Source organism: Polypterus senegalus, chromosome 5 (assembly GCF_016835505.1).
Source record: "Polypterus senegalus isolate Bchr_013 chromosome 5, ASM1683550v1, whole genome shotgun sequence".
Taxonomy (NCBI): Eukaryota; Metazoa; Chordata; class Cladistia; order Polypteriformes; family Polypteridae; genus Polypterus; species Polypterus senegalus.
In genome coordinates, this window is record NC_053158.1 from 150,755,967 (window position 1) to 150,772,327 (window position 16,361).

General features: G+C 36.3%; 1 protein-coding gene across 1 annotated transcript in view; it reads left to right on the plus strand.

Moving 5' to 3' along the window:
• LOC120529580 (E3 ubiquitin-protein ligase HECW1-like) overlaps window positions 1–16,361 on the plus strand; it is a 471,213-nt gene that overhangs the window by 433,987 nt on the left and 20,865 nt on the right. The window contains exon 24 of the mRNA XM_039753493.1: window positions 15,865–15,963. Within this exon, the coding sequence (XP_039609427.1) occupies window positions 15,865–15,963 (99 nt within the window). The remainder of the gene's footprint in view (window positions 1–15,864; window positions 15,964–16,361) is intronic.

Genomic DNA, 16,361 nt, shown 5'->3' on the forward strand with positions numbered 1-16,361 from the left:
TCCAATCCGCTGAATCCGAACACAGGGTCACGGGGATCTGCTGGAGCCAATCCCAGCCAACACAGGGCACAAGGCAGGGACCAATCCTGGGCAGGGTGCCAACCCACCGCAGGACACACACAAACACACCCACACACCAAGCACATACTAGGGCCAATTTAGAATTGCCAATCCACCTAACCTGCATGTCTTTGGACTGTGGGAGGAAACCGGAGCGCCGGAGGAAACCCACGCAGACACGGGGAGAACATGCAAACTCCACGCAGGATCTCCTAACTGCGAGGCAGCAGCGCTACCACTGCGCCACCGTGCCACCCTAAAATGACATATTTTTTGTATATTTTACTTACCCCATGTAGGGTGTAGTGATGGCATAGATGAATTTTTAATCTCATGTTTTCACGCAGAACAAGAGAAAACGTTTTTATTAGAATACAACCCAATGGTGAGCATTACTGTACAAAAGCAAACAATGTGAAAAATGTCCATGGAAAAAAGATTCTAACGTTACTTGTGTTTAATAATCCACATGTCTCTTATCCAGTTGTGTGTTTAAAATGTAGAAAACCTAGCACAGGTTACCATTGGGTTCTAATATATCATACACTTTTTTTCTCTCGTTCTATATAAAAACTTGACATTAAAAATTTTTCTTAATCCAAATATAATGGACGAGGTAGCATATAAAAATATCATTATGGGGAGGTAATCCTTTAAAATTTTACTTTTTGATAATATATTTTTTTAATGACTTCTTGCCTTTTCAATTTCTCACTTGCACTCTGGGAAACTTATCTAGTATATTATAACAACAAACATAAATATATCAAAACAGTACTTGTAGCATTAAAATATAATGCCAAAATGATCATTCTATGATGGTACTAGATTATTAGCAAACTTTTATTTTTTATCTTTTAAATTTCACTACTGTTGTATAATATTTTACACTCATAGGTCTCTGCATGAAAAGAGTCAGGTCTCTATGCAGTGTATAGGGTGGTAAATGCTGAGGTGAAGAAGCTCAGTTTATTTGTCCCAACTCTTCAGTCTGCAATAAAATTATAATAAAATAATCAATAAAAGAGGTACTGGTGGCACAGTAGTTATGGTCTTTATTTCGGCTTTCACAGGGTAGACTTGTTTCCAGCCTCATGACACATAGACACAAGACAACAGACATTTTCCCAGTATGGGTGACAGAGGGTGTGTGGGCTAGTGTGTCTGTCCTATATACTGTAAGCTTGGTCCTTTTCTTGCACCCAGTGTTGCTGGTACAGTCTCTGGCTTTGTTTAATGCTGTTCTGGAATAGGTACATATGGAAAATAATTGAATGAAATAAACATCAAAACAATATACAGTAAATAGAATTTATTTCAGAAAATGTTCAATTTTATAAATGCTGTAGGATGGGTCATGCTTTGTGCCAAGTGTTGCAGGTCCCCCTGATCCTGAACTGGATAAACAGGTTCAGAAAACAGCTAGATGAATGAATGAACATGAGGTGTGACATTTTATATATCGAACAACACTTTGATAATCTTCAAAGACTCATGCTAAAACAATCCATCTTTGACAAGAGAGTTTATATAAAACAAATTGATTAGTAATTGATCAGGTCACTCATTTTCCAAGCTTACTTTTTCCCAGAAAGTGTCCAGCAGTACCGTGAACAAAGCTGAAAGCAAATTGCCCAGGCTGATTTATACAGCACCGAAGTATTACAGCACGCAAGCCCTAAATTATTTGCATCTCATTCCCTCCTACTTTTCTGCTTTTATTATGTGGTGCTCCCTATTGTTAACAAATGACGTGATTAAATGAAAGCGTGTCTTTTGAATATCGTAGGTCTCCAACACAACACACATTCAACATCCATGCATCTTGCTTTTGGCAGCCATATGCTCTTGGAGAATATCTCAGTGGGGATTCCTTTTTGTATGACATAATTTTATGTAGTTTCAGACAAATAGAGGCTGCATAATCTGAGCTGTGCATCGCCTGTCTGTACTCATGCAATGGTTTTGTGTATCATGTTATTATAACAATAAAACAAGTTTGTGCAACAAATTATATCATAGATTTTGGAATATCACATGTCTAGGTAATGACTCAAGAACAAATAAAGAGTAGACTCAGCTGTAATGTTTCATAATTTGTACTACAAAGCCCACTCCAAGAGTTCAATTAGTAAGAAAACTCATAATGCATAATTTAGATGTGAACTACAATATGGTAATGGCATGTAAGCATTTAGGTGTAATAATAGCTTCCGTATAGAAGATGTGAAAAATGCTAAGCAGCAAGATAAGGAATGTAAGTTGTTTTTAGCGCCAAGAACAGTGGCATGCAAAAGTATTTAGTTCCTTTGAAAGTCATCATAATTTTCTACATGACAAAAGATTTGCACACATATTTATACACTCAGTATTTTTATTGCAAATTCTTATGCTGTAACAATACAAAATAAATATCAATAATCAAAATAAAATACATTTTTTTGTAGATATTTAACTCAAACAGTTAATATCATGGGAATTCCAGCCAATGGCTCTAAAGCCGAGTAGGCATCAACACAAACCAGTGCACTGCCATGATGCACAGCATTTTGTCAGTGGCTTTATAAAAAATACCTTTTGTGTTTCTTGGGTTATTATGGCACTTAATGTGTTGTACTTTTAATGATATGTCCAGCACGTGGAATATTATTCCCTGCAGTCTGCACATCACAAGTTATCGTGTACAGAGCTGATCAAAAGAGCCTAAGCTGACAGGTGAAGCATTACAAAGACGTAAGAAAGGAATATGAGATGGGCTGTAGTGTAAGTTTCTTTCTTACAAACGTCTTGCAGTTTAAACTGTCCGAAAATATTTACTTGCATGCTGTTTTTTCACCAAAAGATTCAGAACAATATCAATAATTTTCTGTCTTAGAGCTGGTAACCATAGTGCCGTAATTAATATGAGCCTTTCAGCTAAGCAGTATTTTTGTTGCTTCAAGCTTCACCACCTTGACATGTCAGTAATTAGCATGCCAAGGAAAAACAAAACAAATAAGTTGTGTTTTCTCAGCTCATTGAATGGATAGCTGCTGTCAGAAAGATTGTTTTTCCAGTATGAATTTAACCTCACTGTCTGTGACGAAGGCTAAGAAATATGCAGACAAAGGAACTATTCATAAAATAAAAAAATAAATAAATAAAATAAAAAATGACAGACTAAACCAGTTGTGTTTTTTACTTTTTGCCAAATGACAATTTATCAAAGCATTTTGTAGAGGTTTAAAATAACTGGGTATCTGACACGACAAGGGAAACTATAATTTAATACCACCTAGCAATTGAAATTTGTGGTAGGCGCCATAATGTCTGCATTGATAAACTGGAACTGTAGTGCCAGGTATTGTTTCAAATCAAATATCAGAATCTCCTTACTTAGAACTCAACTCGAAATCTAATCATTGTTCTGTGGTTTGAAAAGACATTCCTAAATTTCAACGGTTGATTCATGCTTGGATTAACTTTCTAACAATGCAAAGGTAGAGAGCTAAAGATGTGTTTTAATGAAATTGTAATGGACGCTAAAGTACTAAACGTTTAGCACTAAGATTAATTCACTTTTTATAACTGTAACCAGAAAGCTGCCCTCCATTGGTTTGTAATTGTTTTGCAGAAAATAAAATAGTACCTGGACATTATGGGGCAGCATTTGGACCTTAAATGAAACATTTCCAAACTTAAAAATTATTAGCTATGATCTTACTCCCACAATTATGTCAGTCCATTATTTAACATTGGAAAGGCATCAAATGTAGGGATAAAACTTGGGTGGTTTGTTTCTAAATTTGAGTTTCATATGTTTCCCTTTGTTGCTATGCTCTGAAACAGTCTGTATAAAAATGGCTATATTAAAAATACATTCTTGGATAAATATACACAAAGTAGTCAGATGAATTACATATTTTGCAGAATGCACTTAATTGTAGTACAGGTTGAGCATCTCTAATCTGAATAGCCTGTGGCCGAAAGTATTTCAGATTTCAGTTATTTTCAGATTGTGTATTTGTGTATTTCGGGTTGAGTATAATCACAAAATTTATTTAGATTTCATATTTACTTTGACCTGCGGTGGGCTGGCGCCCTGCCCGAGGTTTTTTTCCTGCCTTGCACCCTGTGTTGGCTGGGATTGGCTTCAGCAGACCCCTGTGATCCTGTGGCTAGGATATAGCGGGTTGGATAATGGATGGATGGATCGATATTTACTTTGTACAGATAGTCTGGGGGAAATTGTCTGCAATATTTTTAATAATGTTGTGCCTGAAACAAAGTTTATACTCAGTAGCATCAGCAGAATACCTGTATCAGCTGTTAAACATTAGCAACAACAAGCAACGGGAGGCTTTCAGTCTCCACCCATGATGCTGTGTTTTGATTAAGTTTACTGTACACATCTAATAAGCAAAAAACACAATGAGTAATGCACATAGATCTTGTGGTGACAATGGCCAATAAATAGACTGGTGAAAACACAGCGTCAATGTTTCCTCTAAACTGGACAGGTATGCTTTGGCATTCCTTTTTTTCTGTGTGCCGCTCAGCATTTTTATGCTGCCACGCCAGTGTGATCACAATGCTCATCCCTACTCCCTCTACCCCCTAAAAAATTCAACCAACTAGCAGTTTGAAAGTGCATAATTAGCTTTTATTACACCTTTCACCCTGTGGTAATGCATCCATGGCTCCTGAAATTCCACTGGGGACTCCCCTTTAATCATTCATGTGCTGGTGGTTCATGGTGCTCGATACTTGACAGGGAAACGGGGGAACCCCTGCTCAAATAGTGGTGCTTCAAGCTGCTCAGAATTCAAAGGGGGATTTTAGAAACTAGTTGTAAATAAAGTATCTATCTATCTATCTATCTATCTATCTATCTATCTATCTATCTATCTATCTATCTATCTATCTATCTATCTATCTATCTATCTATCTATCTATCTATCTAAATGCTAAGTACCACCTCATGTGTTATTCACATCCATTCACCAGTAAAAAAAAAATAGAGGGAACATTGCTGTGAACACCACATGTGCAAGTGAAGTCAGTTGTGGAATTTTCCACTTGTACAGCCATGACGGTGATCAAAAAGTTTTGAATTTTGGAGCATTTTGGATTTTGGAATTTTCGATTAGGGATGGTTAACCTACATATAAAACAATTTGCTATTTTTTTTTTATTTTTGCTGGGTTCATGGTGTGGTTCAGGGCATTGGATTTCAAACTGCTGGAACACACAGAAGAATTGCTTCACCAAACAGTGTTCTGTTTCATCAAATGTTTATTTTCATTAATGGATTAGACAAAATGAATACGAGCATGAACATGGCAAAAAATCTGGGATTATTAACTATTACTTTCAAATTATAACTGGTCTTTCTATATTGACATCATATGTAGTTGTAGATATGTACTATTGTACTCATGTCTTTATTTTATCTCCTGGTATGTCTTTAAGCAAACCCACAATTTGCCTCTTTCCATTGCTTTCATTACTGTTTAAAGAATATGCTATAAGATGTTCAGTTCTCAAACAGGTTGTTATACTGCAAAAAAAACAGCCATGCGATGACTTATGTCTCCATTTGAGATTGTATTTGGCCATATGTCAAATTTGCTGTAAGTCGTGTAAATGTCTTTGGAAATAAGGATCTGTGGGTCTGGTATGGTATGGCAGGTCCGCAGCTTGATAATAAGGAGCCCATTTTTAATAAATAAATAATGAAACAGTTGGCCCGACCTCCATGGGTGCGTTTTTCTGTAGTGAGGGAGGTGCTGCACACCACTGAGATAGATGAGGAGAGCCAGCACAAAAAAAAAGAAAAAAAAATGACAAAAGAAATTAGAAGTGACAAAAGGAGGTTAAAGCAAAGAAAGGGAGAAGCAAGCTAGAAGACTAAACAGAGAGCTAGAGCGTGAGCGAACGAGCGAGCAGTGAGAGAGAAAGTACAGGCAGCTGGGAAGGAAAGCCTCTTGAGGGGAACGTGTAACTGACACCCAGGGGCTGAAGAAGTGATTGCTCTGGCGTAGCAATTTAGAGAGCCAAAACGATATGGTGTTGAAAAGTGTGACTCGCTGTGTAAGTCCAGGAAGGCAGCAGGGGTTAACGAGGCTCGGACTGGGACCCGAGCCTAGGCCTGGAGTGGGATCCTTGTTGTAGCCATGGAATCTCAAGTTTAATGTAGAATCAACAAAAAAGAATTTGAAAAAAATAATGGCATAGTTTAAACTTAAATAATGAACTTAAACCTGAATACTTAAGCTGTAGCCTCGCATTTCCGGGCTGGACAGACACACACACTTCCACGCGTAGATGTTTATACAGTATATACGATAATATATAATTCATATATATGTTTTACCTATTGCTGGTTTGTGGCCATTTGTTAGTTACAGAATCAGACAGGAAGGTAGTCAGCTGAGAGACTGCTACCTCTGCAGCTCCACCACCTCTTCTATCATTGCTTCTACACAGAGTGTATCATTCATTCTATGGCTGGCAGTGCCACTAGAGTACATGATCAACAAATTGTGTACAGTCTTTGAAGCCTGTTGCAGCTAGTTTTGGCAATTTCTACAACATTATTAACCTGTTGTTTCCCTGTGGCCCTCTGTCCTAAGTACAAATGGCCTCAAGTCAGTCCAGCTGTAAATCGGTGCATGACTGTACTTAAACAGTCAGTTACTTCCTAACAAATACAGGCTTTTTAAACTGTACATAATGAATTATCTTTATTCAGCAGAGTACTCAAAATGTGTTGATAAGTCAATATGAATATTCATATGCAATGAACTTGCCCACTGAATAGAGAGTTATGTAAGAATGATTTGAATTTTATCCATCTGCACAAGTATTTTGTTTTCAAGCATTTATGTGCATTAATGTTGATTAAACTGTATGAATCTCCACTTGTAAAGTGGGATCTGCAGCATATTTGGTCCATACCATGTCGTAGATCACAGTATAAAAGGTGGTTGCAAATCATGCAGAAATACAGTTTGAAGGGTATAAGGTAATAAACTGAAATACATTATAAATGATACTGAAATCATTTTTCTTCTTCTTCCATAACCATTCCCATTTTTACATGGGGTTGCTACTTTTTTTGGCTAGACTTCTCCAATAGAGGTTTCAGATTTTTGCAGCTGGATGCCTTTCCTGATGCCAACCCTCCCCATTTAGCTCAGCTTTGGACCAGTTCCAAAATGAAGGCTAGGTTATTAATTATACAGAAATAAATTAAAAAAAAACATAAGATAGATAGATAGATACTTTATTAATCCCAAGGGGAAATTCACATAATCCAGCAGCAGTATACTGATACAAAGAAACAATATTAAATTAAATAGTAATAAAAATGAAAAGAATTAAAATAAAATTAATGTTCGCATTTACTCCCCCGGGTGGAATTGAAGAGTCGCATAGTGTGGGGGAGGAACGATCTCTTTAGTCTGTCAGTGGAACAGGACAGTGACAAAAGTCTGTCACTGAAGCTACTCCTCTGCCTGGAGATGATCCTGTTAAGTGGATGCAGTGGATTCTTCATGATTGACAGGAGTTTGCTTAGTGCCCATCGCTCTGCCACAGATGTTAAACTGTCCAACTTTAATCCTACAATGGAGCCTGCCTTCTTAACAAGTTTGTCCAGGCGTGAGGCGTCTTTCATCTTTATGCTGCCACCCCAGCACACCACCGCGTAGAAGAGGGCACTCGCCACAACCGTCTGGTAGAACATCTGCAGCATCTTACTTACATAAATACATAAGTGTAGATTGATATAAACAATAATTCTGGTTCCAGGTCGATGTTCTATATACTAATGATTTAGAAAATAAAATAAAAAATTTGAAAACAAAATAACACCCAGCTGAATGAGCACAACAACAGTATGCTATTTTTAAGAGGACAGAGGAACTAGAGTCACATCTGCCTGAGTTGAGGACAAGCCAGATTCGCTGCAGCAGTTGCTACAAAGCAGTTTTGATTGTAACATCCAGTAGCCCATGTGTATAGTATGCATAATTTTAATTATATAAAGCTACAAATCATGATAAAATATCAATTGTAACAAACATAACATTCTCAAACCCGCTTAATTCATTTCAGGGTTGTGGTTGACCACAACCTGTCCTGGCAGCCTTGGACACAAGATAGAAAAAAGCCGGGGTCCGCATACACACATACCCCCCCATACTCTGCTGTATGTCTTTGGGGATTAGATGGGAAAACCTATGGAGACATGAAAGGCATCCAGGTGCAGGACTGGAACCCACAACACTAGATCAGCAAGGCAGCTGCACAATAATGGCTGTATTTGTTATGGAGATATTCCAGTCATTCATGAAGATTTCTGTTTTATGCCAAACCCATAATCTTTTCTTTTTTTTTTCTTATCACTAGAGTGCAATGGATTTTACAGAAATTTGTGTTTTTCTTAATCAAAATAATTGTATTTTCAGTGGACTAAATAAAACCATATAATATGTAAGTAGTTTTCGTACAGGCATTCTTCCTTATTGTCCGCTCTTCCTCAGCTAGGGATTTGTCACATACTCTGTTAAACACAATCTATGTAAAATAATGTGATTTTAAAATGTGTCAAAAGTTGAATTTGCCAAGCACTTCAACTTATTTAACATTTTGAATCTTTAAAAAGTCATTTTCATGCTTCAAATTTAAAAAAAAAGTATTTGAACTGTAATGATGTATAAGAACTCTTCATAATTACATATCTTCCTAACTTTTTTTTTTTTTACTTAAGCCCACAATTGCAATGCCAGCAAGTTGCTTTCAAAAATCAACATTCTTTTGTGTTTATCTTTGTTGTCAGCAAATCATGATGTGTGGGTTGCTGCATTGGTTGTCCAGTCTTAAAACATAAAGCCAAAAACCATAATATCAAAATGGAAAATATAGGATCTGATCCAAGCCAAAAGAAGTGAAAATGAAACAAAACCACACAATTTCCTTTAAATGTACTCATCACATAAACTTAAGGTTGTAAATAAAGTCCTGTGCACCACACCAAACCTACAGTAAGCTAATTTGGCTCTTTGCAGTATTGTTATTCTTGGTCAAATGAAGAATCTTGTTTGCAGCCCCCATATTTATGTTTGCCATGCCATGAATGTGGCTAGCCGGGATTACGGGAAGTTGGTATGTTGTGTTAATTAACAGTACGGTACATATATGGGTAACTTGAGGTTAGCTCTGATTTATAACATACTGTATATTTCTTTTTCAATTAAAAGTGTGGAACCATTGTGATCTTTGATTTTCAGTTGAGCCATTAGGGACAAGTATTCTGTATTTTTATATCCATTTCAGTCCATCACTTGTCCACTCCATGACCACCCTTTAAATTGCCTAAATGAAAACTGCCCCATATTTACTCCACTTTCTTTATTTAGCATTGGTAATTACAAAGCTAAATGCTTAGCTGGAAATCAATATGGAATGGTTCGTAGAGTACCTCCATGTAAGTTTCACTTTAGTGATACCACAAGAAATCACTCAAGGAAAGATTTTATGATAGAATACAACAAATTGAACTGGGCAATAACCAAGTACATTAACTTCTTTAATAAGTGTACATATGTAAATGTAGAGTAAAATGAACAGGAAATTGAATGAAGCGAACAACTTAAATATTATTTAATTTGAAACTAAACATGTTGGGTAAAATGACGTTAACTAGCTGCACAGATAGACTGGAACAGGGGTAGCTTGATGCCTCTGTGCACATCAACCTTTACAGATCTGTTGTGGTGTGTGTTTGTTTGTGTGAGTTTATTGCTTTCTATTTATCATCCAGAATGTGCTCTGGTAGGGCAAACAAGCTGTCAATTATCTTCATTTCTAAATTTCTTAGAGCATGTGAGTGTGCGTATGTGTGAACGTCCCTGTGCCTCCATGTGTCTCTATATGTATATTTAAATAGATCATATATCTCAAAAACTACCCATGTAAATATTTTGCAAATCAATAGGCCTTGTCCCATGACTAAACAGAGTAGACAGCAAAAATCCTGGCTAAATTAAGTAATTTCTATGGCAGTTATCGTTGGACATAGTTCAAACTAGGGACACATACTGGACCAAAAACAATAGATCTTGAGGCTATAATAAGACAAGCACAACATTTTTGAAAAAAAAGTTATCACTGTACAGTATATGGGCCTTGGCATTCTAAGAGATTGTATCTTTGCCAGGAACTTTACACAACACAAAAAACACATGATTTTTTGACAAAATTTTTCATTTTAAGATGTAGAAATCAATTTTGGTTTTCCAAAGGCATAATGTTAAAATCAACTTTTGTTAATGTTTTGAACATCTTACAATCAGAATATGAACTTAAGTCAATAGCAAATTCCATTACCAAACTTCAATTTACATGGAAGTACAAAAGGACAACAGGTAAGTCTGGCGAAACTAAACAGGTTATTTGAGGAAATTTGTGGGAAACAATCACCTTGTCAGTAACATGATATGAACAACATTAATGCTAAAATCCAGGTTTTAAAAAACCTTTCACCTGTAAGAAAGGCAGCTACTCAGACTTGAATTCAGTCTATCTCTTCAATTATTTTTACACAATTCAGCCCAGGGTGTTAAAAGCGTGATTAACAATTCCTATTTATGCAATGAAAATTGAAAAAGTGATAAAATATCTGTACTGAATAAAAAGAATACATTTAAATGTAGCTTTTAGTATTGATCTTTAATTATTTAATTAGGAGCAGAATTTATTTGTTTATTATAAGTGTAGTGCCAGTGGAATGTATGCTGTTGCCCACTGTTCGTCATGTGCAGCACAGACACTAAGACATCAGAAACATGACATCCAAAATAAGCAAGCCTATGTGAATTAGAAGTAGCATTTTTATGTGTACAGAACACATTGAAATTCTTGTTCATCCCATTATGCACTACATCCAGTACTGGATTTGTTATGAAGGGTTCTTTTCCATATATGATTTATGATTTTTCATGTTTTATTTTCACCATCACCTTTAAAATCTTAATAAATGGTTTTCATCCATAATTTTGCTGAAATCCTTTTAATCCAAGTTTGTGGTCATGGATGTTGGAGTGTATCATAATAGCACTCTCAGTGTTAAGAAATTAATTTCTAAGAGCTTTTTTTCAGTACTTGATGTAGACTTCAGCTCAGTGCAGTGTATCTTTAAAGCATTTCATTTTTCCAATCTTTGGAAAGGCAAAGCCAATGCTACTGATTGAACTTCTGGAATATGTAATATAAGTGATGAAAGACAGACTAAAAATAAGACAGAAACTGTATTATTTGAGACAACATGAGCACATCTGATTTTGTATTTATAGTTGTACAATTAGATGACAAGGCTTAGTGGGTCAGTGCAGCACAAACTGTCCTTCTGTTTTCAGCTAGCGATTAGCTATAGGTGTGGCTGGTAGCTTTTGTCAAAGATTCACGATTAGCTTCCAAATAGGGTTCAGGTTGCACAACAGCTTAATGACTGTAAACTAATCTTAATATTTGTGAACAGCCAGTGTGGAAGAAAAATGCAGGCAATGTGAAAAGGGGCATTCATTGAGGACTACATGCGCCGTAATTAAATGACAAAATAATAGTCTCTTACATCCCTGGGCAGTGCTTAACAGGAATGCCACTGACATTATAGTCTTGTGATTATATGTGAGTAGAACCTACTACCAGTCAGAATTACCTTAAATTTCCATTATTAAAAATATTTTCCAAACATATTTTCTACTGTAACAGCTATACTATATCTTGTGATTATCCATCATAAGTCAACCACCAGCCTGGATCCATGACAGGATCATAAACATGAACTCATTCACATTCACTCCTGAAGGGTCAGCTTAATGATGACAGCCACTTGTGTGCATATTTGGGATGTGGGAGGAAACCAGAGTAGCCAGGGAAAACCCACACAGACACAATGAATGTGCAAACAATGACTAGACAATGACCACATTGGGAGCTGAACCAAGGCCCTTGAAGCTGAGATGCAATTTTTGGCAACAGTTATGCTTTTTTTAAAGTGATATTATACCGAAACACCAGTTTTCTCTCATCGAGGCATATAGGCAGTGGAGTCAAAATGCCCAGAATGTTGTTCTTTCCACACTTCTAGCTGGTAGGAAATTGAAATCAATGGAGTGTAAATGGCTACTTAAAGAACACATATTCTCAAAGTCTTCAAGGGGGAGATTAGACTAGATTAGATTAGACTAGATTAGATTAGATTAGATTAGATTAGATTAGATTAGATTAGATTTCCTTACTGTTACATATAACGCAAGAGCAAAGAGAAATTCTTATGCCACAGATTTGGGGGTTTTGGCAGGGAAGTATATACAGGCAGTAAGACAATATGATGATGTATAAATAAATAAATAAATGCATTAAGTATGAGTAGCAGAAGAATGGCCAAATGTACAGATTTAACAAACAGTAGAATAAAAATAACAATACAGTAGAATTAGACATAAACCAGTAGGTGGGTACAGTACAGTACAGGGTAGGTAAGACCAGGTTACTGAATTCAGTGACCTTACAGCACTGTGAGAACGATCATTTGATGAAGCACTGGTAGTGGTAGAAGATGGAAGTGAAAACAGGGGATAAGATGAATGGCTGACAACTGATGATGGATTCAGCTATCGTTTGACATCTGGTGGGTTAAATATGAAGCTGTGGATGACCAGCCCCAACAAATCTAGAATCTGTACAGAAAATTCTTTGGAGGAGCATACAATCCTGTCAATTCAGTATACCAAACTACACCGTGATGCATGCAGTCAGGATACTTTCAACAGAGCAGCGTAAGAAGTTCACCAGTGTTTTGGTTCTTGCCCCAAAGATCTTTAGTCTCATCAGGAAAAAAAGCCTTTGCTCAACTGTTTTTGAGTATGCAGGTGGTGTTGACTGACCACAAAAGGCAGTCAGTGAAATAGACAACCAAGAACCTGAACCTGTTAATTGTCTGGATGAGGGAGCAGTTGATATGGAGTGGTGCCTTATTAACTTTGTTCTTTCTGAAGTCAACAATGGCCTCCTTTGTTTTTTTCTACGTTCAAGGAGAGGTTGTTGTCATGGTACCATACAGTCAGATCTTTCACCTCTCCCCTGTAGGCAGTTTCATCGTTATTACAGATGAGACTAATTACAGTGGTGTTGTCTGCAAAATTGATGATGTTGTTGCCCTCTTGCTTTGGTACACAGTCATAGGTAAATAAGCTATATTGCAGTGCACTGAGGCAGCAGCCTTGCTGAATACCAATATTGGTGAACAGCATGGAGAAGTACTTGTTGCAAGTCCTCACCGACTGAGGTCTGTTTGTCAGGAAGTCAAACACCTAATCATACAGGCAGCAGCTCGAGCCTTAACACAATGGTATTAAAAAAGACAAAGCTATAATCAATAAATAGCATACTGACATAATTATTGTTTTCCTTTATAGATGTCCCAGGACAGTCAGTAGGGTGGGGGAGATGGCATCATCCACAGATCTGTTACACCAGTATGCAGATTGTAGTAGATCTAGTGTAGCAGGGCTTTTGTGGTTAATGTGGATCATGCCCAGTTTCTTCAGACACTATATTACAAGACTTCTTCTTACTTCCCACACAGTATGTGTTTTGTGTAAATATTCTTACTTTGACTGTTAAACCCCTGGATGGAGATTAAGAACATATGAGTTTTCAGTTTTTTAAACCTAAGAGTCGTTCTCACATATTTAGAGGAATAGAATGAAAAACGTATAAAAACATAACAATGAGACATCCAGTAGTTATGTAGTAGTTGATTAGTTAAATAACCAGCATTCTCAATCCCACTTAATCCAGTTTAGGGTTGTAGGGTAATCAGTCAAAGAGTTGTAATTATTCTAAAATTGTATATACCCTCCAGACTGTAGGACTTCAGACACATAGAAATTGCATGGAACACTCGACAGAGAAAAGGCAAAGAGAAAATATGAGTTATATTTTGTAGTTATTAGTTACTGTTTTCTTTATTCATTTTAATTAGAAGCAGATAACATTCCATACAATCAAGTCAACCTTAACAAAGCAAAATTTGACCCACACCCAAGAGTCAACAACCAAAGCTATTCTATAAAAGCAACAAGAAAAGAAAAGTTTCCTTTTCTCCGAAATGGAAGCTTATTCAAAAATGGTATTGATTAGATCGAAACTAGACACCTTCCCATTTATCTTAGTAGATCAGTTTAAATATCTCAGGGTAAATATAACAAGTAAATATAAAGCTCTTTTTCAACACTAAATTAAAGAAGATGTGCATAAATGGTCCACCCTCCATCTTACATTAGCAGAGAGAATCAACATATTTGCTTGTCTTCCTATTTCAAAGCATCCCAATATACATTAACAAATAATTTTTTAAGAAATTAGATTCAATCATAACCTCATGTATTTGGAATTCGAAACATCCATGCACTAAAGGGCAACTCTACAATGACCTAAGGAAGAAAGGGGCATGGCACTACCTAACTTTCAATTTTATTACTGGGCGGTAAATATACAAGCTATAAAGACGTGGGTATTGACACAAATCGATGAATATACACAAGCCTGGTCTGCAATAGAAATAAAATCTTGCAGTACTTCTTTATATTCCTTGCTCTTTATCCCAGTTAATACAAATTACAGTAAATGCACTAATAATCCAATTGCCCTTCATTCTCTCAGAATATGGAAACAATGTAGGAGGCACTTTAAGACAGAGAAGCTTTTATCTGTTGCACCTCCACATGACAACCACTTTTTTCCACCCACTAAAACATATACAGTATTTAATGTTTGGAGAATGTCTGGGATTAAAACACTTACAGACTTACATACTGTAGATAATGTCTTTGCATCCTACAAGCAATTCCACTCCAAATTTAACCTCTCATCAGTGTAATTCTTCCAACTACTTTCAAGATAGAAACATTGCTAAACAGAACCTGCCCAATTTTCCTCACCTCCCACCTTGTTCTATTCCAGAAGAAATATTGATCAGTTATGGTTTTCTGATGTTGTAAAAGCACACATTTGGCAACATTTGTTTTTTGAACATTCCATCCTTTACATAACATTCTCAAAGTCGCTTGATCCGATTAAGGATTGTGGGTGACCAGAGCATATGGCCTCAAACCAGGAACCAACCTTTAACAGGACATAAGTGCATCATAGGGCCTAATCATGACCACACTCTAACAAGGCCAAAGAAGAGTCAACAAATAACCTAACTTGGAAAAATATCAGGTGACTTTATGTTGCTGCCACTAAAAAAGATCTTCCTTCTTCTATTTGCTCACACTCAGAACACTCAGAACTGATTAAAAAAGTGAGTGACACAGATGTTGGTCTAAGTCAGTTGTAATGGATTTCATGTTGTTACCAATTAGCCAGTGGCAGATCACTTTACCAAATAGGTTTTTCTATGTCATCCCATATATGCTGGTATGAACTGGAATTTCAGGAAGAGGAAAATGCTGTATGAAGCGGAATGTAATGTCATGTTACTAGAATCATCTCAGGATGTGCATGGCCTTGTGACATGAGATATGTTGCTCCCGTAAATACCCAATTGCAAACAGGCACACTCCGCTATTAAGGGATGGCTGAACTGGCTACAATAGTCAGATATCATGTGCCTTTAAAATGTTGCTTTACTGATGTCAGAAGGCACATAGTATTGCACAAAACCAGACCTCATACAATAATAAATAAAAAGTGAACCTTTCTACTTTATATTGACACAATGCTTATGGTTTTTGTTGCATTTTACAGGTTCAGGTTCAGTGGTCGGATCCTTGGTTTGGCTTTGATTCATCAGTTCCTTCTTGATGCATTTTTCACTAGACCATTCTACAAAGCACTGCTAAGACTGTAAGTATTTCTACATTACTTTTAATTTATGAAGAAAATTTTGCCTAACTTGGCTGAAGTTCACCACATTGGCAATATTTTATGTCTTAATGTGCTTTTGTCCCCTTTATTTTTTTTATTACCATAACTTAATATTACTAGCATTGTATTTTTGCATAAAACACTTTAGGCTGTAATGTGCTATAGAAAAATAGTATTGTTATTAGTATTATTTGTATTATTAAACATATGCATAATGTCTCTTTACATATGCAGCTGCTGTTGCATCAAAAAATGCTAAAAGAGCAAATATTTTGAGGAAACTGACTAAGAACAAAATGTCTCAGCATAATTTTTACCAACAGCAAAAGAATAAAAATGGGCCTATTTTTTTAAAACAAAAATGGTAAAAATAAGCA